We start from the raw sequence: 26,382 nt of genomic DNA, 5'->3' as shown, positions 1-26,382 counted from the left end.
AGATCCCACATGCCGTGGAGCTGCTGGGCCCGTGAGCCATGGCCACTGAGCCTGTGCGTCCGGAGCCTGTGCTCCGCAACGGGAGAGGCCACAACAGTGATAGGCCCGCGTACCGCAAAAAAAAAAAAAAAAATGTTTCTAGAGCTACTAAAAAACTTGCATTTAAAAAATAATTGATAAAAATATTCTCCTGGATTGTACAAGAAGGGAGACAGGAACCACTGACATGATATGGTATACATGCTATTAATCAGACTTAGCGTCTTTCTCCCTGCTTCATCAGAGGAGATGGACCCTCCTATTTAGTTTCTCCGTTTTCTGCAGCTAAATATTCTTTATTATCATGATTAGCCACTTGAGCCTCTTTACCTTTTTTTGCACTATTTTTTGGTGAAGATTCATCCATTCCAGCCACCTTTTTTGGCTGCATCTACACTTTTGCATTAGAAGGTTAAATGACACCATCACCACTTTCCTCTTGCAATGCTTGATCACCACTTCCTTTGACAGACCAGACCTTCCTCTTGGGCATCCTGGTGAAGAGGGCTCCTGCTGGATGCCTGGGGCCTGGATGCGCTGGGGGCCTTCATGTGCTGGGTGGCTGGACCACTGCTACTCCTCTGGCTGCCTGAGTGGCTGGGTTATGCAGCAGAAATGGTGGAAGAACCAACGGATGACTTGTTCCATTTTCTTTTCCTGTATTTTCATTAGAAGTTCTTGAATGCTCATCAAATAGTAATGACTTTCATGGTGCCTTCAACCCAATAGCTCATCACCAGTTGGCTGTTCATAAGTAAGACAGATCCCAATATCCCCTCCATTGATTATCAATCCAAGGGACATTTTTTCTCTAACATTAGATATTCTCATCTAACCTTTCTTTTGTCTCTTTAAATGCACTAAAATCTTAATCCTAAAAAAAAAACTATAAGAAATATTTCCTTATAACTCTTGCAGAAGAAAAGGACATCTATATGGAATTTACTCAACTTGCTATGATCATTTTGTTGACAATACTTCTTTCCTTTCTGGAAATTATTCATTCATTTAATTATATATCTTGCAGTAACTGGGAATCTACTAGAAGATTTTTAACAAGGGGAACCTGATGAAATTACAACATTAAGAAGATAATTCCAGTAGTAACAGAGAGAAAGATTAGGAAGACAAGATAATAGAAGCAAACAAAATTATTGGGAGAATAATATTCTTGGTAAGAGCCATGAGACAGTAGCAGTGGGAAAGGAGGCGGGGAGGATAGATTTGAGAAATGTGAAGGACATGAAATTTGAAGGAATTTGTGAGGAAGTGAAGGTGGGAAGACTAGATGATTATGTTAAGGAACTTAGCTGAGAAGAAGAGGAGAGTGGACAAATGAATGGGGGGCTCCTTAGTAGGATGACAGGGGATTGTGTACTTTTTTAGTAAGAGAGAAAGGGAAGAATGAAAAAAGGTAATGAAGACAAAAGTTAGAGATATGTAATAAGGATTTAAAATTCCAGAAGAAGCATCAAGGAATATAAATATGATCACAAGGTGAAGAGTTGGACATGGAGAGGTGTAGGGACATACCAACTTCTGAGTGGGGAGATAAGTTGGTGACGATGAATGAAGGTGTGAATAAATTTTGATTTATGGAGGGGAGTTCAAAAACGGTGATATACCCCATGGCCTGCAGTTTACCAGTGAAAATTAGGTCCTTACTGACTCTGGAGAAGCCTTTTTTCCCAAATGCCTTGGAAAACCTTAGCCGCCTCCTCTCACATGCACACTAGCTCCAATTTCTAAATTCCCTCTGTAACACTCCTGTTAGTGTTCTGCTGTGTTTTCCAATCTTGGTGGGCAGAGGAGGACTTCCTTAAGAGAGATGAAGTTAGAAAACAGGAGAGCCAATGAAACGAAGTGCTGCTTGAAACAAAATATAGCAAAATAAAAGTAATCATTATACTGAAAATGATAGAGTAAAATTTAAAATAAACTCTAAAAAAGGGTAGTAAATTTATGTGTATTAAAGTCAATTTAATTTACTATAGGATTAAACTCACCTAGAATTTACTAATTTCCAGTGTGCTGAAGCTAACTAGGGTTACATTCTAATCTTTTCTGTCTAAATAGCATCATAGTGCATGTAGAGAGAAGCTTAACAAGCTTTTTCAGAGGCAGGCTTATGCTTCTTTCCAATGGTCGTTTTCAGGCATTAACAAGCTCTATTGTGGGCACCCTGAATTTGCTAGCGTCTCTCTTTAACATCACTGTCCTGGAAACCTGTGTTGCAATCTGTTCCTAAATGTCAGATACCCAGTGTCAAGAATCATGTGTGTGATAGCACAGAATTTGGAATTCAATAGACCAATGCACAGAATTTGGAATTCAACAGGCCAATTGTAAATCCTGGCTTTTGCCACTTATTTGTGAGATGTTGAGAAATTGAACCAAAGACTATGATTAGTCTTTTGTGAAATAGAGCTAACAATATAAAGCAATGAGCCTAATAAAATTAAATGCTGAATTTATAGCAAGTAGTATACCTAGTGTTTAAGAGCAAAGACGTTAAAGGCAAATTGCCTGGATTTGAATTTGTACTTTGCCACTAATCAGCTGTGTAACAGATGCAACTTTTTAGACCAACTCGTCACCAGTAACATGGGAATAATAATACCAGTTTCTTCAAAAGCTTGTTATAAGAATAAGCTAAATATTATTATTTTCAGACTTATTTGGTATAAAAAGATATTGTTGTTGTCCATCTCTGCAGAAGTGTCTATCACACGATTCTACATGGAGTTTGACAAGAAAATAATTTGAGCATTCATCAAAAGAATTCCCACAAAAGAATTTCCAAAAGCAATAGGAAACATACTGTCCTTATATTTGCTAAAAGTGATTATATTCTTTGTGCCAGAACTGATGAAAGATCAGAGAATTATTTTTCATCTTGATCTATCAGTGCACTGTGAATTAGATTTAAATGTTTCAAAGAAAATTAGAAGCAGTAGCCTTGATTTTCATTACTATATGAAACATATTCAGGATTTTGGGAGATCATAGACAGTGTTTTTGAGTCCCCTAGAGTGCTGTTGTTAGGCTTTCCCATGATATCTATGGCACTCTTTGGTCTCCTCTTTATGAACGCAAGAATATTTCCTGAGTGTTTGCAGCTACCTAACCTAGGAAGTTATTCACATCAATTATACTCTAAGAGCAAACTTTTCCCTTTTGTAGGCTATTGCGTGGATTCCAATTTATGTTTCCAATTGTTCAATAATAATAATGATGATAGTGAGAAATTTAATTTGCAAAGTTTTTTATGGCTATTGCCGTAAGATGTTTTATTAGATCATCACAATATGTAGAGCAGATCTTACTATAACCATTTTACTTAAAAAAGGATCTTAAACATGAACCCAGGTTTCTTATGCCAAGTCTACTGCACCAAACCACTCTCTCAAAATGTACATTACTTAGAATCTTAGAGATATGCTAACAAAAATGGATGAACATTTAAATATGCACTGCTTCTTATGTTACCACAACACAAAGTTTATAGAGCACTCATTCTGTGACTGACTTACTGCTAAGGGCTTTGCACAAGTTTTCTCAGTTAAAGTAAAGAAGAACATTGTGAGGTGGTACAGTATTCCGATGTTATAAGTGAGAAAACTAAGGCTCATGGAGGCTACTAACCCATCTTAGGTCTCAAAACTAGGTCATTGGCAACAGAGGTTTTTTGGTTTGTTTTTAGTTAATTGAGGTAAAATTAGTATATAACATATTAGTTTCAGGTGTAAACATAATAATTTGTATATAGTGTATATACTACAAAATGATGAGTACAATAAATCTAGTTACCATTTGTTACCATGCAATTAACTTCCTTTACCCAGTGCTTCCATCCCACCCCCTTCCACTGGCAACCACCAGTCTGTACTCTGTATCTATAAGCATGTTTGTTTTTATTTTGTTTGTTTCTTTGTTTTTAGACTCCACATATAAGAGAGATCATGTGTTATTTGTGTTTCTTTGTCTGACTTATTTCACTTAGTATATTGTCCTCAAGGTCCATCCATGTTGTTTCAAATGGCAAGATTTTATTTGTTTTTTATGGCCAAATAAAATTCCACTGTATATGTACCACATTTTCTTTACCAATTCATCTGTCAATGGTCACTTAGGTAGTTTCCATAAATAATGCTGTTAACAAATATAGGGGTGCATATATCTATATATCTTTTCAAATTTGTGGGTTTAAAAAATTTTGGGGGATTAATAGCCAAAAGTGGAATCACTGCACAATATGATAGTTCTATTCTTAATATTTTGAGGAATTTCCATACCATTTTCGTGATGGCTGCACCACTTTATGTTCTCACCAACAGTGTATGAGGGTTCCCTTTTGCCCATGTGTTCTCCAACAGTTGTTATTCCTTGGCTTTTTGTTAATAGCCTTTCTAATACTTGTGAGGTGATATAGTGGTTTTGATTTGCATTTCCCTTATAGTTATGCTGAACATATTCTCGTGTGCCTGTTGCCCAGTATGTCTTCTTTGGAGGAATGTCTGTTTAGAATCTCTGAACATTTTTTTTTTTTGTATTGAATTGTTGGGTTTTCTTGCTACTGAGTTGTTTGAGGTCTTTATATACTTTGGATACTAACCTCTTATATGATATATGGTAATGCATGTACAGCACACTCACAAGTGCTCAGTTAGCATTAGCTTCTTATGGTAGGTAAGAGATTATCAGCTGAGCCTATATTTCCATTATATAAAAGAAATTAAAATCACTGATGCTTCTGGAAATTTACTAATGATGCCACTAAATGTCACATAATGGTTGATGTTTTAATTCAGAACAGCAAACTCCTAGGGGGTGCTGGGGCATATCTTCATTATTAGAGTTCCTCTAATGCTCATCACAATACATTGTGACTAATAGCAAATGTTAGATGAATGAACAAACAAATGAATAAATTAATAAGTGAGGAATCTTGGAGAGAAAATGATCCCACATTAGCCAAATTACAATGTGTTCATGAGCAACCATATCTGTCTCTAAGGCTGTTCACATCCATAAAATAATTCTGTCATGGAGAGTAAATATATTGACTTTAATGACAGCAGTGGCTGTGAATTTTCATGTTAGACACATGTGCTTTTCGTATTTCATCATTAGTCATGAGTATGCCATGAATTTCAGTACCCATGATGGAAACAGCTTTGCCTTAATTCATCCTTCTACTTTGGTTGGTTATCCCATTTGAGGCTACCCTAGAATCAATTGAAAAGTGAGCATGGGGTTCCAGTTATTTAGTTTCCAGTAGACTTTGTAAGATATTCTAATTTTATTTTTAAATAAAACATAAAAGCCGTGAATGCCTATGAATGCCCTTTTCATGGATGGTGATACAACTGCCATATTGAAGTTATCTGAGACACACCAAATAGTTTTTTTTTTACAAAACAGTTTTTAATTTTTTAAAAAAAATAACCTTATACTTATTGTCCAGACCTTGATTAAAATACAGAATGTGACTAGTGAGTCCACTGAATCCCTGGGAACCTTTAATTTTGCCACTGCTCATTCTCCATGGCTAAATTTACTACTGGATTCTAATCTATTCCAGAATCATTCCTGATACAGGTAAAACGTATGTAGGAGAACCCTCTATATCACCTGTGGCACCATGGTATCAATGGATGTAGATAACAGAGATGTTCCCTGGTTGCTTTTATAAAGACACAAGGGGCAACTCCCTCTCTACAAAATTGACCATTTCTAAAACTGGTATTCACCTTATTTTCATAGATTAGGAATTCAGTTTCCCATTAATACTAGAATCAGGATCCTTCCATGAATGCCAACCTGCTTTGCTGAGCATTTAAGAAATCCTGCTGGACGTTTCCCAGGTCTCTCACTTGGGCAAAAAACAATATCCTCCTATTCCCTACGTCTCCTTGAGTCTCTGACCTGAATAAGACTGTGTAATGATAATGGTGCTTTGATTATTACCTGCTCCCAGTAATACTGTTTCATCTGACTGATGTAAACCCCTTCCTACCAACCTCCCCACACAGTTACCCAGCTATGCCTAAAATTGTCACACATATCTGACATTATAAACATTGGACTCCCATCTAGAGCCATTCTTTTTTTTTTTTTTTTTCCAGTACACGGGCCTCTCACTGTTGTGGCCTCTCCCGTTGCGGAGCACAGGCTCCAGACGCGCAGGCTCAGCGGCCATGGCTCACGGGCCCAGCTGCTCCACGGTATGTGGGATCTTCCCAGACCGGGGCACGAACCCATGTCCCCTGCATCGGCAGGCGGACTCTCAACCATTGCGCCACCAGGGAAGCCCTAGAGCCATTCTTCACAACTGAGAAGGTGTCCCTGTATCTCCCTGAAGTGTCAGCCCTCACTTCCTCCTCATCCCTCCTGCTGATGCTGCTGAAGGCCAGCAATGGCCCAGTAAAATTCCAACTTGCATTACATCACTACTGAGACAATCAGAAACATGGCCTTAGTTTCATTAAGTTTTTACTTCCACGATGTTCAAAACAGACCTCCTCTAGCTTCTCCACATGCTTAATATTTCTTTGGCACAAAATAGATTAAATGTTTTAATTTTCAACTTCAAAATATGTGAAAAAACATTCAATAACACTATGTCTGATTTCCTAGGGGTTTTTTTTCTTTCACTTTTAGCCATTTGCTTGTGCTTTGAGATAAACTCCTGTCTTGAACATATGTATGGTATCAATACTTTGTCGTATTTACATGTTCATAGACATAAGGTTACCCAACAATAATCATTTATAATAATATATTAATTATTTTATTATGAAACTAATGCATATTTGTCATGAACAATTTTAGCAAATAATGTTAATAGTAATAATACTAATAGTAGCTGGCATTTTTATTGAGTTGTGCTATACTCATATGAACTTATTTAATCCTCACAGGTCTCTGGAAGGAAGACTTTTTATTATCCTCATTAAATTTTTTTTTCTTTTGAAATAACTTTAGACTTAGAAAAACATTAAGAAAATAGTACAGAGAGTTCCTGTATATCCTTTACATCCCTTAATGTTAACATCTTAACATAGCTGTGACGTATTTATCAAAACTAAGAAACTGGCAATGGTATAATACTGTTACCAAACTACAGACCTACCTTGGGTTTCACCAGCTTTTCTACTAACGTCTTGTTCTGTTTCAGAATCCAATTCAGGGCAACACATTGCATTCACTCATCGTGTCTCAGTCTCCTCTTGTCTGACAGTTTTTCATTCCTTGTATTTCATGTCCTTGACACTTTTGAGGACTAGTGGTCAGATATTTTATAGAATGTTCCCCAATGTGGGTCTGTCTGATGTGTTTTTGTACTTAGATGGGGGTTATGGATTTTTGTGAATAATACCACAGAGGCACGGTGTTCTTATCATCATACCAGGGATATATGACATTATTGGTGATGTTAACCCTCATCACTTGGTTAAGATGGTGCCTGCCAGATTTCTCCACAATGCTAGTATTTGTCCTTTTCCATACCTTATTCTTTGGAAGTGAATCACTAATTTCAGCCTATACTCAAGGGAAGCCTATTCTCCATGTACTGAAGAGGAGAGTGTCTAATATGTTACTGAGAATTCTTCTGTAAAAAATATTTGTCCTTTCTATTTATTTGTCCATCTATTTATTGATTCAATCATTTATTTATATCAGGAGGGACTCGTGGATACTTATTTTAGATTTTAGGTTATAATTCAATACTATAATTTTTTTTCATTTTAAATAGACTGCTTTTCAGAGCAGTTTTAGGTTCACAGCAAATTTAAGCAGAAAGTATGAGTCCCCACATATCCCCTCTCCTAACACACACAGCCTCCTCCATTATTAACATCCCCCACCAGAGTGGTGCATTTGTTACAGCTGATGAACTTACATTAACACATCTTAATCACCCAAAGTCCACAGTGTACATTAGGGTTTAGTCTTGGTATTATAAATTCTATTTGTTCTGAAAGTTGTATCATGACATGGATCCACCATCATACAGGATTATCCTCATTTTTCATATGAGTAAACTGAAGAACAGAGATATTAAGTTGTTCAGGGAAGGTGACACAGTTGGTTAACATTTTATGAGTGGTGTAATGCATTTCTTTAAAATTCATTGCAAAATTCATTTGAATTATTTTATACATTACTTCCTTGTAGATATACACTGCAGTTGATCCATGTATCTCCTTATTTCTGATTTTTTCCATTTTTTTCCAACTTACAAGTGACATTTAGATAAAAATCTGTTTATACTCCACCATAATAATAGATTCTATAAAGACAGAGATCCTGTTTGTTTATTTTTATGTCCTCCTTCCTTCCTCATTCACGCCTTCCACTAACCAAAAGAGTAGGTGATAAATGACTGTTTGCGGAGCAAATGATTACCCAACAAGTTATTGAGCTTAAAGTTTTATCAGGCATATCTTTGAAACTGACATTATGGAGGCCTGATTTCTGAGGTTTCTTAAGGCTACTGTCAGAGGAAGAAATGTGAGCAGAATGGTATATTTTGGTGTCACATACTTTACCTTCTTAAAAATGACTTCAGAGTTTCACATCTTGGAATGTGGTTTTGTAGAATAATATTTAAAGCCTCATAAGGTTTGAGGGTATTTGTAGCTTCCACCTATGTTAACAGCCATCTGTGAACTGCAGCAAGCATGTGATCAAGGCTCCAGACCCTTTTGAAGGGTCACTTTACTCATTTACTCCCACCTAAATTAACTTCCTTTTTCCAAATTTTAATCACACCATATCCATGCACTCTTCCAACCCATTTTCAAATCGTCCTCCTTGTGCATATGGGCCACATACATCCATATATGTGATAATCAGGTTCCTGACTTATTCTAGGATCTGAAAGTTGTCAGCAATACCACAGGGCATAAGCAACATATTTACTGATTATTCTTTGGAAATTATTCAGAAAATAAATTATTGTTAAATGATTCTTTCTGATATAAACAAAGATTTGTATCATTTTGAAATATTAATAGACATTTATTACTTGTCAAGTAATTAGTAATTCAGTTTAGTAGAGCAGTATTCATATTCAAAACACTTTGGAAACACTAATATTCTATTTCTCATGATTAATTTAGAATAATTCTCTTGAATAAACATTTGCTATTATTTACATTACATTTACTTCATAATTCATTACCAACTGTGTTATTTAGAAATTAAGTTTAGAAATATCCATGAAAACTTTTTCTTCGCAATCTCCATAGGTGTTATTTTATAGTATATAAAAATGTGTGTGTATGTATGTACACAAAGTTAACTGAATTGTGTGGCAATGACTGAAGTTAACAAGCACCAACCCTAGGAGTAATTCTGCCTAGGGTTGTCAAGGTGTTAAGTATTATTGTTTATATACCACCTAAGTTCTCCGTTACTTAGTGGATAGAGTCTAAACTCCTCAATCTGGAGGTCAAATCCATCAACTACTTGACATAACTTATTTTTCCACTTTTGAAAGTTTCTCCTTGAAGCATGTTCATGTACTATTTTTAATTCTCACAAACCTCATTTTGTTTTAGAACTCTCTCCTTTTAACCTTTTCTGAGGTCTGAATCCTCTTCCCAAATTCCTCTTTTTCTTATGTCAAAATCTGATTCTATAAGACCGTCCTCAAATCTAGTTTCTAGGCTCAATTCCTCCATCATATTGCTTAAAATTTTTCTGACTAGGATAAATCTTGCTCTTACATATAATATTTTATATTTTTAGCATGTTATTCTTATTTTAGAAATAGTCTATGCTATTTCAGGAAAATATAAACAGAAAACAGCAAAAGATTTAAAAACAGCATAGAACAACCCCATAATTCCTCCAAGTAGGAAAAAAAAATATCTCACATACTTTCTCTCATAAACTTTGCTTAGTACATACTCATTTTAATACACTTTCGCAGAACAGGATGATACTGTACATAATGTTGTGTAAACCATGTTATGTTAACAAAGTATGAACGATTTCCACGTCAACAGATATATTTTGTAACTGACATAACATTTAATTATTTTATGTGTTTACCTAAGTTGTGTACATAATAATAAAACAAACACACATAAGTCCACCAACCAACATAAAAACATGTTTGGGGCATTATCAATATTAATGATATTAGCTGTGTATTCATGCACAGTTCCTATGCTAGATTTTTACTGTTTATAAATTTCTAAGCTCTGTGCGGGTGTGTGTATTGTACCATATTATGTTACCTTCAGGATAGAGAGGGAGATAGAGCAAGGAGAAAGCATTGTCCTTTCAACATTTTTGTTTGTTTGTTTAACACTCTGGGCCATCTTCTCCCAAAATATGTTTAATTATCATTACAGACAATTTTTCTGGTCACTAACTTTGTCTCATTCTATGTACATGAATTAAAGTTAAAGAAGGAATGACTCTGGGAAGATCATGATTGGATGATAAGCGTGCCACCCCTCCTGATGATTTGATCTGTCAACAACCTGTAAATATGTAAAACCATCAGAGATTTTTAGTAGGCCAAAATTAAAGAAGATGTAGGAAAATAAAATGATGTATTTAGCAGATTTAATTAACACATATGGGTATTTGTATTCTTCAAGTAGAGCATAACTTTTACATCCATTATTTTTAAATTTTCTTAAAGCAATTACTTACTTGGTCAAAAAGCATGCTTTAATGAAGTTAAAGCATATTTTAGAAAACTAGACCCTAAGGCGAAGAATACTCTATAGATGTCCTCTTTCTTTTTACCAGTATCTCATAATACAGAAACTGGAGCCCCTGCGGAAAGTTATTATATAATTTGAGAGTGAAGTGGGGGCTTGTAGTAAATGTTGACAAATCCTGTCAACCACTATCACACCTAGTAGAGAGGTATCAAGATGGAGTTGGATGAACAAAGAAATCGGAGTCTGACAGCTTGGATTAAATCACTGGCTCTACCTATTTGATTTTGGTGACTCAAGGGACATCTCAGAGTCTTAGTTTCTTTATTCCAAAGTCTTAGTTTCTTTATTCTTTATTCCAGAGCCTCACAGAGTTCAGATGAGACCTCATCTGAAGAGTTCTGTGACGTTTCTAATCTTTTAGATAATATCAAACATCTTCCTTTAGTCCACCTTGATGCTAGTTGTGAGAAGTTATAGAGATGAAAAAGGTATTGTTCTTGCCTTTAAAATGCTCATGATCTCATTTACTGGTCAGGACCCCTGAGAATTAAATTAAGTCAACAAAAGAAAATAACAATTTCAATCACTTCATTCATCTTTTTGGTCTTCATTACTAGGGAGGTATGGCCCGCTTCATCCATTTCACCCACTATGCCCCAAACCCTACCTCTGGCAACCACCAATCTGTTCTCTGTAATTATGAGCTTATTTTCTTTTTCTGTATTTTTTTAAAGTGAGATAATACAGTATTTGTCTTTCTCTGCCTGCTTGTTTCACTTAGCATAATACCCTCAAGGTCCATTCGTGTTATTCCAAATGGCAAAATTTCATTATTTTTGTGGCTGAAGAATATTCCATAGTGTATATACATATATACCATACTTTCTTTATCAGTGCATCCATTGATGTACACTTAGGTTGATGGGGCTGTATATATCTTTTCAAGTTAGTGTTTTTATCTTCTTTGGGTAAATACCCAGAGGTGGAATTCCTGTATCACATTGCAGTTCTATTTTTAAATTTTTTAGAAACATCCATATTGTTTTCCATAGTGGCTGCACCATTTTATATTCCCATCAACAGCGCACAAGAGTGCCCTTTTCCCACATCCTCGCCAGCACTTGTTATTTCTTGTCTTTTTGATAATAAACCCTCTAACAGGTATGAGGTGACATCTCATTGTGGTTTTGCTTTGCTTTTCCCTGATAATTAGTGATGTTGAGCATCTTTTCATGTACCTGTTGGCCACCTGTATGTCTTCTTTGGGAAAATGTCTGTTCAGATCTTTGGCCCAACTTTTAATTATATTGTTTGTTTTGTTTTGTTTTGGTGTTTTGCTGTTGAGTTGTATGAGATCTTTATATATTTTGTTTATTAACACCTTATCAGATATGTGGTTTGCAAATACTTTCTCCCATTCAGTTGGCTGCATTTTCATTTTGTCCATGGTTTCCTTTGCTGTGCAGAAGCCTTTTTGTTTGATGTAGTCCCACTTATTTATTTTTGCCTTTGTTGCCTTTGCTTTGGTGTCAGATCCAAAATATCTTCACCAAGATCTAAGTCAAGGAGTCTACCACCTAAGTTTTCTTTTAGGAGTTTTATGGTCTCAGCTCTTGCATTCAAGTCTTTAATCCATTTTGAATTAATTTTTGTGTATGATGTAAGATAGTGGTACAGTTTCATTCTTACCTTAAAAATACCTTAGAATTTTCACATGGATTGCACTGAATTGATTTAGGTAGTATAAGCATTTTAACAATTAATTCCTCCAATCCATGGGCACAGAATATCTTTCTATTTAATTAGGTCTTCTGCAGTTTTATTATTATTGTCTTACATTTCAGTGTACAGGTCTTTTAACTCCTTGTTTACATTTATTCCTAGGCATTTTATTATTTTTGATGCAATTGTAAATAGGATTTTTTTCTTAATTTATGTTTCTAATTATTTGTTATTAGTATATAGAAACAAAAGATTTTTGTACATTGTTTTTGCATCCTTCAACTTTACTGAATTTGTTTATTAGTTCTAATGTTTTTTTGAGTTTTTAGGGTTTTCTGTATATAATATTACATCATCTACAAATAGTGACAGTTTTATGTCTTCCTTTCCAATTTGGATGAGTTTTATTTCTTTTTTCTGCCTAATTGCTCTGGCTAGGACTTCCAATACTGTGTTGAATAAAAGTGAAGAGAGTGGACATCCTTGTCTATTCTTGATCTCTGAGGAAACACTTTCAACTTTTCACAATTGAGTATGATGTTAGCTGTGGGCTTGTCACATATGACCTTCATTATGTTGAGGTATATTCCCTCTATACCCACATTGAGAATTTTTATCATAAATGCATATTGAATTTTTTCATGTGCTGTTCCTGTCCGCTGAAACGATTATGTGATTTTATCCTTCATTTTGTTAATATTGTGTATCACATTGATTGTTTTCTGAATGTTGAACTATCCTTGCATCCCTGGAAGAAATCCTACTTGTTCATGGTGCCTGAAACTTTTAGTGTCTTGTTGAATTTGGTTTGCTAAGATTTGTTGAGAATTTTTGCACCCATGTCCGTGAAGAGTATTGGCCTACAATTTTCTTTTCTCATGGTATCCTTGTCTGGTTTTAGTATTAGGGTAATGTTAAACTTATAAAATGAGGTTGGAAGTGTTCTCTCCTCTTCTATTTCTTGGAAGAGTTTGAGAAGGATAGATATTAATTAATTCCACTGTAATTGTTGGATAGAATTCACCAGTAAATCCACCTATTCCTGGATTGTGGTACATCAAGACAATGGAATATTAATCAACACTAAAGAGCTACGAGCTATCAAGCCATAGAAAGACATGCAGGGACCTTAAATGCACATTACTATGTGAAAGAAGCCTATCTGAAAGGGCTACATACTGTATTATTCCAACTGTGGATATTTTAGAAAAGGAAAAACTTTGAAGAAAATTAAAAGACCAGTGGTTGCCAGGGGTGAGGAGGGTAGGGATGAATAGGCAGAACACAGAGGATTTTTAGGGCAATGAAAATACTATGTATGATAACATAAAGATGGATATATGTTATTATACATTTGTCCAAACCTATAGAATTTTGCCCAAGAGTGAACCCTAACATCAACCACGGACACTGGGTGATTATGATGTGTTAATGTAGGTTCATCCTTGATAACACTTGTACCACACTGGTGAGTGATGTTGATAATGGGGGAGGCTATGCTTGTGTGAGAGGTGGGGCTTTATGGACAATCTCTGTACCTTCCTATCAATTTTGCTGTGAACCTAAAACTACCCTAAACAACAAATAAACAAAATTTAAAAGCGGACAAAAAACATACTGCAATTTAGGTGTTCTTGACCTAATTTAGCAGGGCAGCAGAAAACTGAGGCCCTCCAAATTTGTATACATTGTCTAAGGCCCTTTTTTATTTATGTGCTAATCCAGAACCAGAATTCACATTTCTTTAACTCCAAAATACATTATCGTTCCCCAAAATCAGTTCCCATTCTTTGTTAATTCATCAGAATCAATAAGGTTTCTTTCTAAAAGGAGCCATTGGAGCTTCCCTGGTGGTGCAGTGGTTAACAATCTGCCTGCCAATGCAGGGGACACGGGTTCAAGGCCTGATCTGAGAAGATCCCACATGCCGCAGAGCAGCTAAGCCCGTGTGCCACAACAACTGAGCCTTTACTCTAGAGCCCGGGAGTCACAACTGCTGAAGCCCGTGTGCCTGGAGCCTGTGCTCAGCAACAAGAGAAGCCACCATAAGGCGAAGCCTGCACACCGCAAAGAAGAGTAGCCCCTGCTCTCCACAACTAGAGAAAACCCTCACACAGCAATGAAGACCCAATGCAGCCAAAAATAAATAAATAAAAATTTAAAAAAATAAAATAAAAGGAGCCATTTCACTGATAGCAAATGCCTACATTAAGGATTGCATGTATTACGCTTAATGCAACCAGTTCTGCAATTAAATACTAAGGTTTTGTATTTAAAGTAATTTAACTTTTCATGCATTGTTGCTCACATTGGTGAAGTGATGTATAATTTCCTCCAGTTGTTAAAAGTGATTAATATATGTAATTTTTTTTCCTGAAGCAGAGTTGAGATAACTTTCTTAAATAGATGTAGAAATTGACAAACCAGGCACCCCAGTTGTTTAATATATGAGCACAAGGGTAGCCTTTGGCAAACTTATGGAGGAGTAAAGTTGCACTGTCATTCTTTTCCCCCTGCTCTTTCTGAACTTAATTGTAAATGAAGTCCCTTTTATATTTTGTCCAAAATAGCAAAGGCCTACAAAAATAGATAGATAGATGATAGGTAGATAGATGATAAATAGATAGATAGATAGACAGATAATAAATAAACAGATAGATAAAACCTTTTATTCTGCACATATTTCTTACCTAAGTCTCACCACCAAAATCTGGGAGCATTTTCATAAATACACAATATTTGCATAAGAAAATATAATTAAGCACACATTAACATTTATCAATATGGGCATATTTATATTTTAAGGAAGATATTGAATACCTACTCTAAAATGTAATCTCCATCATTGGTGAACCTGGTGTTATTTTTTACAGCTTACCTAGCTGGGTTAGGTTTCCTTCCTGTTGGTTTCAATGGCAAACCTCTATCTCAGCCCTTATGTTGTACTGTCAGTTTTATTTTATTGATTGACTCCCAGTATCATTCAAGTCTCTGTGATTACAAGCAGTCAACATTGAACCTTACCAAGTTAAATGAAGGAGCTTTAATGATAGAACATCACTAGCTCATACTATCCAGGAGAAGACAGAAGTAACAAAGCTGGGAATGGGCAGAAGCAGAGGGTGCTTCAGAAGACTAGGAATGTGAACCATAAGAAGTGTCTCATTGTAGAAACAACTTGGACAAGTCACCCTACTGGAACTAATGTACCTATTTCAGGCCTCTTTTTAATCTAGTCAGTATTTAATTTCAAGAATAAAGTTTCCAAAGACCTAACTTGGATTGTATGCATTGGCATTTCTGTGTAGAAAGTAGCACAGAGAAATTTATAATAATATTTAGGGTTTCTGGAGATATAAAACAGTACTTTGTTAGTGAAGCATTGGAGTGAGTATAATTCTCTCTTGTAAATTACAGTGAGATGTTAGAAAACATCTTATTTCCTATTAAAAAAACAAGATGTGTGCTTATTATTTCCCAGATATACTGGGGCTTAAAATAAAGAGAAACGATAGGATTCCTGTTTTTTTGAGGAACCAGGATCCTTAAAATAAAAGCTTATTATGCAAGAAATAAATATTTACAGTGGGAAAATAATCCCATTGGACAGCACTAATATAAAATTGAATAGAAATTATTTAATTTCACAGTTAATATTTAAGGTACAGTTTTTAAGGTCTCTGATATATATAACTTTTCATTTTATTCTTTATCTTTGAGTGTGATGTTGCCATTGTATCATGCTTTACAATAGTCCTAGGAACTCTCTGTTGAATCTATTTCTCTCTTTTTTTAATGTTCTCTCTCTTTCTCTCTCAAGGCTCAACAAACCACTTCTGAAGCCCATGAGAGCTCTCAAGTTGAGACTACAAAGGAAGAATATCTGAGTACCCCTGAGTGCGATACTCAAATTGTAAGATTAATTTAAAATGTTTTTAACAACATTCAGCATGAAAACAAGGACATAAGCATTTTAACAACCCTAGTTTATGCCACCATGAAACTTTCTATTTATATGTAATATCTACTATCTAAAGAGTGTACTTTTAAATTTGAAAATGCAGATAGATATGAATCATGTAGGTGTTCCACTAGGAAATGTAATCAGACAATTAGGGGTGCTATGAACTTGAATTGCTAGAGAGGTAAGGGAGTCATTCCCACAATCACATGACAGAAAGCTATTAAAATATTAAAAACAAACACAAACAAACAGAACCCCAAACAAAGAATGTGATTCAATAATATTCTCCCCAAGAAGCAAATAAACCCTGCATTATAGAGACATTACATTAGAGGAAGAGAGATTCTTACCCTTCAAATGATAATAGGAAATATGGAACTTTTACTCTGTGCTTTCACTTGTAATAAGTGAAATGAAATTTTAGTTCTGGAACTTTGACACGATAACAGATCTATCATGTCTGGGCTTGAGGAACAGCAAATGACAACAGCTGTATTTAATAGATTCAAAGCTAGGCTTCAATCTAGTTCACAAAATGGAAATTATCTGCTGAAACTCTTCATGATGGAAAAGAAATCAGGTGATAGCAAAGGAAATAAGACAGAATAGAAACATAAGTTAAACAAGTCTATCTCTTTTTCCTCTACTGACTGCCAAAGTAAATTTAGAAATATAAATTTCTCAACAATTTGGCCTTCACATCTTTGTATAATGAAACATGTTCCAAAGCCATACAATTTAGAATTTAAGGTTAGTGAGAAGTAGAAATAAAATATTCTGCAATTTACTTCCAAGGAAGGAAGAAGTCAAGAAGGTTTGGGGCAGGAAGGAACATTTTTGCTGTAGTTTGAAGAACAGATAGGTCTCTGACAGTGTGAGTGAATTTGCAGAGACAAGAAAACATCTGAATAGAGTGGGCTTCCCAGGTGGCGCAGTGCTTGAGAGTCTGCCTGCTGGTGCAGGGGACGTGGGTTTGTGCCCCGGTCTGGGAGGATCCCACATGCCTCAGAGCGGCTGGGCCCATGAGCCATGGCCACTGGGCCTGCGCGTCCAGAGCCTGTGCTCCGCGACAGGAGAGGCCACAGCAGTGAGAGGCCCGCATACCACAAAAAGAAAAAAAAAGGAAAAGAAAACATCTGAATAATATGAGTAGAGAGTAGCATACAGAAAATGGTGGGATGTTGCCTAAGAAGATAATTTGGGACTTAAGTGGGAGGGGCACTGGATTGCCAAGCTAAGGAGTTTGGTTTGAATTAGGGATATAGTTAAGATTTTCAAATGTTTATGTCCAGTTAAATGATAATACCATTGGGTTAATTTTAAGGAGAGTGCCCTTGTTTCTTGATATACTTTCCTAAAACTACCAAAAAATCATTTTGCAGTATATACGTATATCAAATCATTATGTTGTACACCTAAAACTAATACAATGTTACATGTCAATTATATCTCAATTTTTAAAAATTAAAAATAAATAAGAATTTTGGAAGCTTCTGGCCTGCACCCTTATGGGTAATGCTCAGGCTTGATCCTTCAATGTCCTGCTTTGAGCCCTTGGATTAGGAGGAATTCAGTTGCTTTTTTCCTGCCCTTGTACTGGTGTATCCGTGCCTTGAGCAAATCATTCACACCATGAGGTGGCCAAAATATCTGAAAGGACAAAGAACCAGGACTTCGTCAAACTTAACAAACAAACAAAATAGTCCCACTGAAGGCAAACCTGAAAAGTTCTATACGTTTTGCTAAGATTCCCCAAAGCAATATTTTGGTCTACTTTTCTTGTCAAGAGAGAGGCATAAATTCTTTATTTGTTGTTTGTTTGTTCCACTCTCTTTCTACTTTTGTTGTCCTTCCTTGTCACTAGCTGCTCCTCTCCCTTCAGTAAGTCCCATAAGCATCTACTGCCTTGGTGGAGGCCCCGATCTGGGTCCCTTCAAAAAGCTGCCTCCACCTATACCAGCATGAATGCTCTCTCTCTAACCTGATTTCAGTTCCCTAGATTTTAGTCTTTGAAATCTCTACTTCCAAGCAGTTACACTTTCTAGTGCAAAGAGTGCTCAATATTTATAGGCTGTAGACTCAGTTACATTTAAAGGCCAAGAGAGTAATATAAATGAATGAGATAAGCCAGGTGTAAGCAGTAGGAATTAATGAGATTGCTGTGAACATCAGTTTTCCAATTCTACATCAGTAGTTGTTAGCCCTGTCCTCACTGTAGTATCACATGGAGGGTTTTTATAAAATACTGATGACCAGGACCAACCTCAGAAAAACTGACACAAAAAGAAAGAAATTAGAACACTCCCTAACACCACACACAAAAATAAACTAAAAATGGATTAAAGATCTAAATGTAAGACCAGACACTATAAAACTCTGAGAGGAAAACATAGACAGAACACTCTTTGACATAAATCACAGCAAGATCTTTTTTGACCCACCTCCTAGAGTAATGAAAATAAAAACAAAAATAAACAAATGGAACCTAATGAAACTTAAAAGCCTTTGCACAGCAAAGGAAACCATAAACAATACGAAAAGACAACCCTCAGAATGGGAGAAAATATTTGCAAATGAAGCAACTGACAAAGGATTAATCTCCAAAATATACAAACAGCTCATGCAGCTCAACATCAAAAAAACAAATGACCCAATCAAAAAATCAGCAGAAGACCTAAATAGACATTTCTCCAAAGAAGATATACAGATGGCCAACAAACACATGAAAGGATGCCAACATCACTAATTAGAGAAATGCAAATCGAAACTACAATGAGGTATCACCTCACACTGGTTAGAATGGCCATCATCAAAAAATCTACAAACAGTAAATGCTAAAGAGGGTGTGGAGAAAAAGGAACCCTCTTGCACTGTTGGTGGGAATGTAAATTGATACAGCCACTATGGAGAACAGTATGGAGGTTCCTTAAAAAACTAAAAATAGAACTACCATATGACCCAGCAATCCCACTACTGGGCATATAGCCAGAGAAAACCATAATTCAAAAGCACACATGCACCTCAGTGTTCATCGCAGCACTGTTTACAATAGCCAGGACATGGAAGCAACTTAAATGTCCATCAGGAGAGGAATAGATAAGGAAGATGTGGTACATATATACAGTGGAATATTACTCAGCCATAAAAAGGAATGAAATTGGGTCGTTTGTAGAGACGTGGATGGACCTAGAGAGTGTCATACAGAGTGAAGTAAGTCAGAAAGAGAAAAACAAATATCGTATATTAACACATATATGTAGAATGTAGAAAAATGGTATAGATGATCTTATTTGCAAAGCAGAAATAGAGACACAGACGTAGAGAACAAAAGTATGGTTACCAAGGGGGGAAGGTGGGGTGGGATGAATTGGGAGATTGGGGTTGACATATATAAACTATTAATACTGTGTATAAAATAGATAACTATTGAGAACCTACTATATAACACAGGCAACTCTACTTAGTGCTCTGTGGTGACCTAAATGAGAAGGAAATCCAAAAAAGAGAGGATATATGTATATGTATAGCTGATTCACTTAGCTCTAGAGTAGAAACTAACACATTAGCAACTATAATCCAATAAAAATTAATTTAAAAAAAAGAAAAATTGACTCAGCATCTTGGTATGTGGAGTCTAGACATTAATTGTATATATCATTTAACTTCTCCAGGTGATTCTAATGTACAGGCCAGTTTTACTAAAAAATGTGTTTCACATGTACACGATTATTAAAGTCATGTGAGGAGTTTTTAAAAATTAAGATTTTGAGAAATTCTTCAGTAAGTTCTAAATAAATAGGACTAAGGGTAACCATTTTATAACGTGGACTTGACAACACTCTGCCCAGGTGATTCTTAATTTGAAAAACATTGGTTTAGATAAGACATAATCCCTTTAGAGTGTTGTTTAGTAATAGAGTTTCTGCTTCTCAGACTCTGTTATATTTGCATTTAAAGACAGCAATGCCTAAATAAGGCTCTGTAATAGTAGTATGATGTGACTTTTGCTAGTAGTTAGAGGGGGTCCATCCCAGAGTCCTTTGTTTATTATGGAGCCATATATAAGAGAAGCACAGATGTAGGACTGTGAAATTGATCAGGAAGCTGATGTGTGATTTTATCCATAACTAAGCCTTCCCTTGAGAGAGCTAGTGGACCATTATCTCCCCAAGCTATAGTTCTCAGAGTATAATTAACCTTAAGCATGGAGAGCTCTATAGTTCCTTTCTAGCATTCCCCAATAATAAGAGAATAATTCTGATGACTTCCTCCACCTTACAGGAAAAAGTGGGAGGATCTTTGGATCTATGAGAACTGCTGTTACTCAGCTTGTCTAAATTCACCCAAAATATTCTGATTTGTGTTAAATAGCATGAAATGCATTGCGTTCGTTTCAATACAGCAATGTGAAAATAGCTTAAACTTGACTCTAACGAACTGGAGACTCAAGCTCCAGTTTGGGTTGCTTTAATCGAGTATCCAAATAAGATCAAAACAATTTCATAAAGAAAAAACAAAATAAATTTACCTCCTCTTCTGATAAAGGGATTGGTGCATTTTCTGTTGTAGGAAGGATAGTTTTATCATGTTAGGCAGAAGTATAATCTTATTGTCTTTATTTGGAGATTGAGTATGGTTAAAAGATGCATAGATGTGCCAAGTTGATAAAAGATAGATTTGTGATGATTAACTTTATGTGTCAAAATGACTGAGCTAACGGATGCCCAGAGAGCTGGTAAAACATTTTTTCTGAGTATGTCTGACAGGATGTTTCCAGAAGAGATTAGCATTTGAATCAGTAGACTAAGAAAAGATCTTCCCTCTTAAATATGGCAGGCATCATCTAATCCCATGAAGGCCGAAATAGAACGAAAAGATTGAGGAAGTACAAATTCTCTTTCCCTTTGAGCTGGGATGTATACCTTCTTCTTCCCTCAGACATCAGAGCTCTTGCTTCTGGGGCCTTCCAACTCCGGGACTTAACACCAGCAGGCCACCCACCCCCGTTTTCAGGCTTTGGCCTCGGGTTGGGAGTTACAACATCAACTCCCCTGATTCGCAGCCCTTTGGACTTGGACTGAATTATGCCACCAGCTTTCCTGGTTCTCCAGCTTACAGAGGGCATATCATGGCATGTCTCATCTTCCATAATCACATGAGCAAATTCCCATAAAAAAACTCCTCTTAAATATCTATGTATATATTCTATTAGTTCTGCTTCCCTGGACAACCTAATACAATCATTTTTCCATATTTATATTTTGTGTATTTTGTGTGTTTTGAAATACTGACATCAGGTTTTTTATAAAAGACTTTTTTCTTTAATCAGAGATCCATCAGTGTTACTTAGCTTTCTACAGAGAGAAAGTAGATGGTAGTTGTTGAGTTAAATTTTTACTTTAGTGCCCTTACTTGACAAAATTAATAGTTGGCAAATTTATTCCCATTTCTTTTTTTTTTAAATGTCTTTTTCTGCTCTATGAAATTCAAAAATGTAGAAACTACTAAATGAGAAAATTTTTTAAATAATAAAAGTAAGATAAAATAGGGACCTGAATGAAGCCAATAACAAATAATTGAGAGCATGATATAAACAGAATATCAAAAAGAGAAATACACAGGACTTTGTGTTCAAGCAAAGATGCAGGAATAAGGATGAAGTCTAATATGAACCCCAATTTTCATGTTGGCTGACTGGAGCAATTATATTGTTATTCTCAAACAAAATAAACTACTACAGGAGAAATTTTAAGTTAATTTTTGTTTATTTACTTCTGAACAGAAGAGGTTCATACTCTCTTAAAAACTAGAATGGACAAAAATGCACATTGGAGCTAATTATTTGTGAAAAATATCACAGTTTTTAAAAGCATGTTATTTGCATGCTATAAAAATCACACATTTTAACTATATATTTCAATTATTCATTTAATTTACTGAGTTGTGTAACCATTACCACAGTCCAGTTTTAGAACATTTCTATCTTTCTAATAAGATCCCCCATGCCATTTTTTACAGTTAATCTCTATAAAGACAGTCACTAACCTAGTTTCTATCAGTATAGATTTGCCTTTTCTGTAAATTTTATATAAATTGATCATATAGTGTGTGATATTTTGCATCTTGCTTCTTTCATATAGCACAATGACTTTAAGGTTCATCCATATTATAATATGTGTCAGTACTTTGTTCCTTTTTATTCTGAATAGAATCCGTTATATGGTTTTACCATATTTTCTTTATCCATTCACCATCTGATAACTTTTTGATTTTTTCCACTTTTTGGCTATTATGAATAATGATACCATGAACATTTACATAAACATCTTTGTGTGGACATATGTTTTATTTTTCTTGAGCAGATACCCAGAAGTAGCATGGGATATGGTAAATTCTTCCTTAACTGGTTAAGAAACAGGCAAACTTTTCCAAGGTGGCTGCACCATTTTACATCCTAATTGGGAATGTATGAGAGTTTTATTTTCTCTACATCTTTGACACCACTTGTTACTGTGGTGTTATTTTTGCTTAAAAAGCAAATTCTAGTGAGTGTGAAGTCAAATTTCATTGCAGGCTTAATTGTTAATTCCCTAATGGTTAATAATTTGAGCATATTTGTATATACTTATTAGCAAGTCATATATTTTCTTTGGTGAAATTTCTATTCAAATAGTTTCCCCGTGCTCTGCTGGGCTGTTTGTCTTTTCAGTGTTGAGTAGTAAGATTCCTTATATATTCTGGATGTAAATCCTTTACCAAATATATGATTTGAAAACATTTCTCTCCATATGTTTCTTGTCTTTTCATTTTCTTAATGGTGTCTTTTAAAAAGTAATTAAGTTTTTTTAGTACAGTTTTAGATTTACAGACTAATTGAGCAATAATTCAGAGAGTTCCGTATAGCAATCAGCTGTCTTTCTGTAATTTATTTCTAGTTTAGTTTCATTGCAGTCTCATGGCATACTCTACATTTGTTCAAATGCATTTTATGGCCCAGAATGCAGTCTATCTTGGTAAATGTTTCATGTGACTTTGAGAAGAATGTCTATTCTCCTCTTGTTTGATGAAGTATTCCATAAATGTCAATTAGGTCCGTTTTATCTGCAGTGTTGTTCAGATCAACTATATTCTTAGAGGTTTTCTCCCTGCTTGATATGTCCACTATTGATAGAGAGTGTTGAAGCCTTAATCTATAATAGTTGTTTGGTCTATTTCTCCTTGCAGTTCTATCAGGTTTTGACTCATGTATCTTGACATTCTGTTGTTAGGTGCATTCATGTTAAGAATTGTTATATATTTTTGTAGAATTGGCCCCTGTATTATTATACAAATGTCCCTCTTTATCTCTGATATTTTTATTGGTCTGAAGTTGGCTTTGTCAAAGGTAATATGGCTACTCCAACTTTCTTTTGATTAATATTAGCATGGAATATCTTTCTGAGTCCCTTAACTTTTAATCAATCTGTGTCCTTATATTTAAAGTTGTTTTTTTATATACAACATCTAGTTGTGTGCTCTTCTCTTATCCCCTCTTACAATCCCTGTCTTTTATTGATATATTTAGACCCTTCACATTTAAAGTGAATATTTATATAGTTGGATTAATGTCTGCCATAATTTGTAACTGTTTTGGATTTATCACATCTTTCATGGGTTGTGAAACAACCTTATACAGAGAGTATATAGAGAGTATTTCCAGTTCCTCTATTATAACATTGCTGTCATTCATTTCACTTAACCATAAGCTGTAATTACCAAATACATGGTGTATTGTCATTTTGAACAGACTGTTATTCGTTTCATCAGTTAAGAACAAGATAAATAAAAACATTATTTTACCTTGACTTATTCCTTCTAGAATACTCTTCCTCTCTTTTTGTAGATCAGGGTTTCTGAACTCTATCATTTCCTCCTGTCTGAAGAACTTTTAACTTTTCTTGAAAGGCAGGTATACTGGTGACAAATTCCCTCAGTTTTTGTTTTTCTGAGATCTTTATTTTTTCTTCACTTTTGACGGATAATTTTACTGGATAATATTTCAATTTTTTTAACACTAAATATTTCACTTCAATCTTTTCTTGCTTAAATTGTTTTTTTTTTTTTTTTTTTTTTTTTTGCTGTACGCGGGCTTCTCACTGTTGTGGCCTCTCCCGTTGCAGAGCACAGGCTCCAGACGCGCAGGCTTAGCGGCCATGGCTCACGGGCCCAGCCGCTCCGCGGCACGTGGGATCTTCCCGGACCGGGGCACGAACCCGTGTCCCCTGCATCGGCAGGCGGACTCTCGACCACTGCGCCACCAGGGAAGCCCTTAAATTGTTTTTAAGTAGAAGTCTGAAGTAATTCCTATCCTTATTTCTCTGTAGTTAAGTTTTCACCTTTTGATTCTTTCAATATGTCTCTGTGGTTTTCTGCAGTTTGACGGCATGCCTAGATGTAATTTTGTTTTTCTAATCTTCCAGGATTTGTGATTGAGTTCTGTCATCACCTTTGGGGAACTCTTATCATTCTTACTTCAAATATGTCCTCTGTTATTTTCTTATCCTTCTAGTATTTCCATTACCTCTACATTGCAGGTTTTCTAATTGTTTTACAAATCTGGACATTCTGTCCATTGTTTAAACCCTTTTATCTTTACATCTATTTGGTACCTTTCTATCAACCTGTCTTCAAGTTCACCGATTTTTTTCAGTGGGCAATGTCCAGAATATTGATGAACTCATCAAAGGCAGTTTTCATTTCTGTTACAGTGGGGTTTTTTTGTTTTTGTTTTATTTTTAGCATTTCCATTTGATCCTTAGATTTGTCCATCTTATGCTTATATTACCCATTTGTTCATGCATTTTGTCCATTTTTCCCCTTAGAGCCCTTAACATATCAGCCACAGTTATTTTTAAACTCCCAGTCTGATACTTCCAAAACATTTGCCATTTCTGAGTCTGGCTTTATTGCTTTTTTATCTCCTCAGACTGTGTATTTTTCTTGCTTTTATAATACTTCTAATTCTTTCCCAGTTTATTAAAATATAATTGACACATTACACTATGTAAGGTTAAGGTACACAAAGTAGTGATATTCTATATTTATATATTGTGAAATGATAACCATAATAAAATTAGTTAACACGTCCATCATCTTACACAGTTAATTTGTGTGTGTGTGGTGAGAACAATTAAAATCTACTCTCTCAGCAACTTTCAAATATACAATACAGTATTGTTAACTATAGTCACTAAGGTGTACATTATATTCCCAGAACTTATCCATCTTATAATTGCAAGTTTATACCCTTTGACCACCTTCACCTACTTTCCCAATCCCCCCTCATGCCCCCGACAACTACCCATCTGATCTCTTTCTATGGGATTATTTTGTTTTGTTTTGTTAGATTTCATATATGTAAGTGAGATAATGTTATTTGTCTTTTTTTTTCCCGATTTATTTCACTTAGCATAATCCCCTCAGTGTTTATCCATGTTGTCACAAATAGAAGGACTTCCTTCCTTTTTTGTCTGAATAATATTCATATACATATATATTCCTCTCTATATAACACTTTATTCACCTGGAAACTTAGGTTGTTTCCATGTCTCGGATATTATAAATAAGGCTGTATAACCCTCCCAGACTTCAGACAATGCTACAAAGTTACTGTAATCAAAACAGCATGGCATTGGCACAAAAACAGACATTTAGATCAATGGAACAGAATAGAGAGCTCAGAACTAAACCCACACACCTACAGTCAATTAATCTTCTACAAAGGAGGCAAGAAAATACAGGAGAAAAGACAGTCTCTTCAGCAAGTGGTGCTGGGAAAGCTGGACAGCCGCATGTAAATCAATGAAGTTAGAACACACCCTTACACCACATGCAAAAATAAACTCAAAATGGCTTAAAGACTTACATATAAAACATGACAGCATAAAACTCTTAGAAGAGAACATAGGCAAAACATTCTCTGACATA

At 35.3% G+C, this 26,382-nt stretch overlaps 1 protein-coding gene across 1 annotated transcript in view; it reads left to right on the top strand.

The window, feature by feature from the left end:
- The window catches only part of LUZP2 (leucine zipper protein 2), a gene marked incomplete at its 5' end in the record, with an annotated part of 475,562 nt that overhangs the window by 434,730 nt on the left and 14,450 nt on the right, over window positions 1–26,382 (top strand). Inside the window, one exon of the mRNA XM_060105175.1 lies at window positions 16,273–16,365. Within this exon, the coding sequence (XP_059961158.1) occupies window positions 16,273–16,365 (93 nt within the window). The remainder of the gene's footprint in view (window positions 1–16,272; window positions 16,366–26,382) is intronic.

This window comes from Mesoplodon densirostris, chromosome 7 (genome assembly GCF_025265405.1).
Source record: "Mesoplodon densirostris isolate mMesDen1 chromosome 7, mMesDen1 primary haplotype, whole genome shotgun sequence".
Lineage (NCBI taxonomy): Eukaryota > Metazoa > Chordata > Mammalia > Artiodactyla > Ziphiidae > Mesoplodon > Mesoplodon densirostris.
The sequence above is the reverse complement of the archived record's forward strand: the minus strand, read 5'-3'. Positions and strand labels throughout refer to the sequence as shown.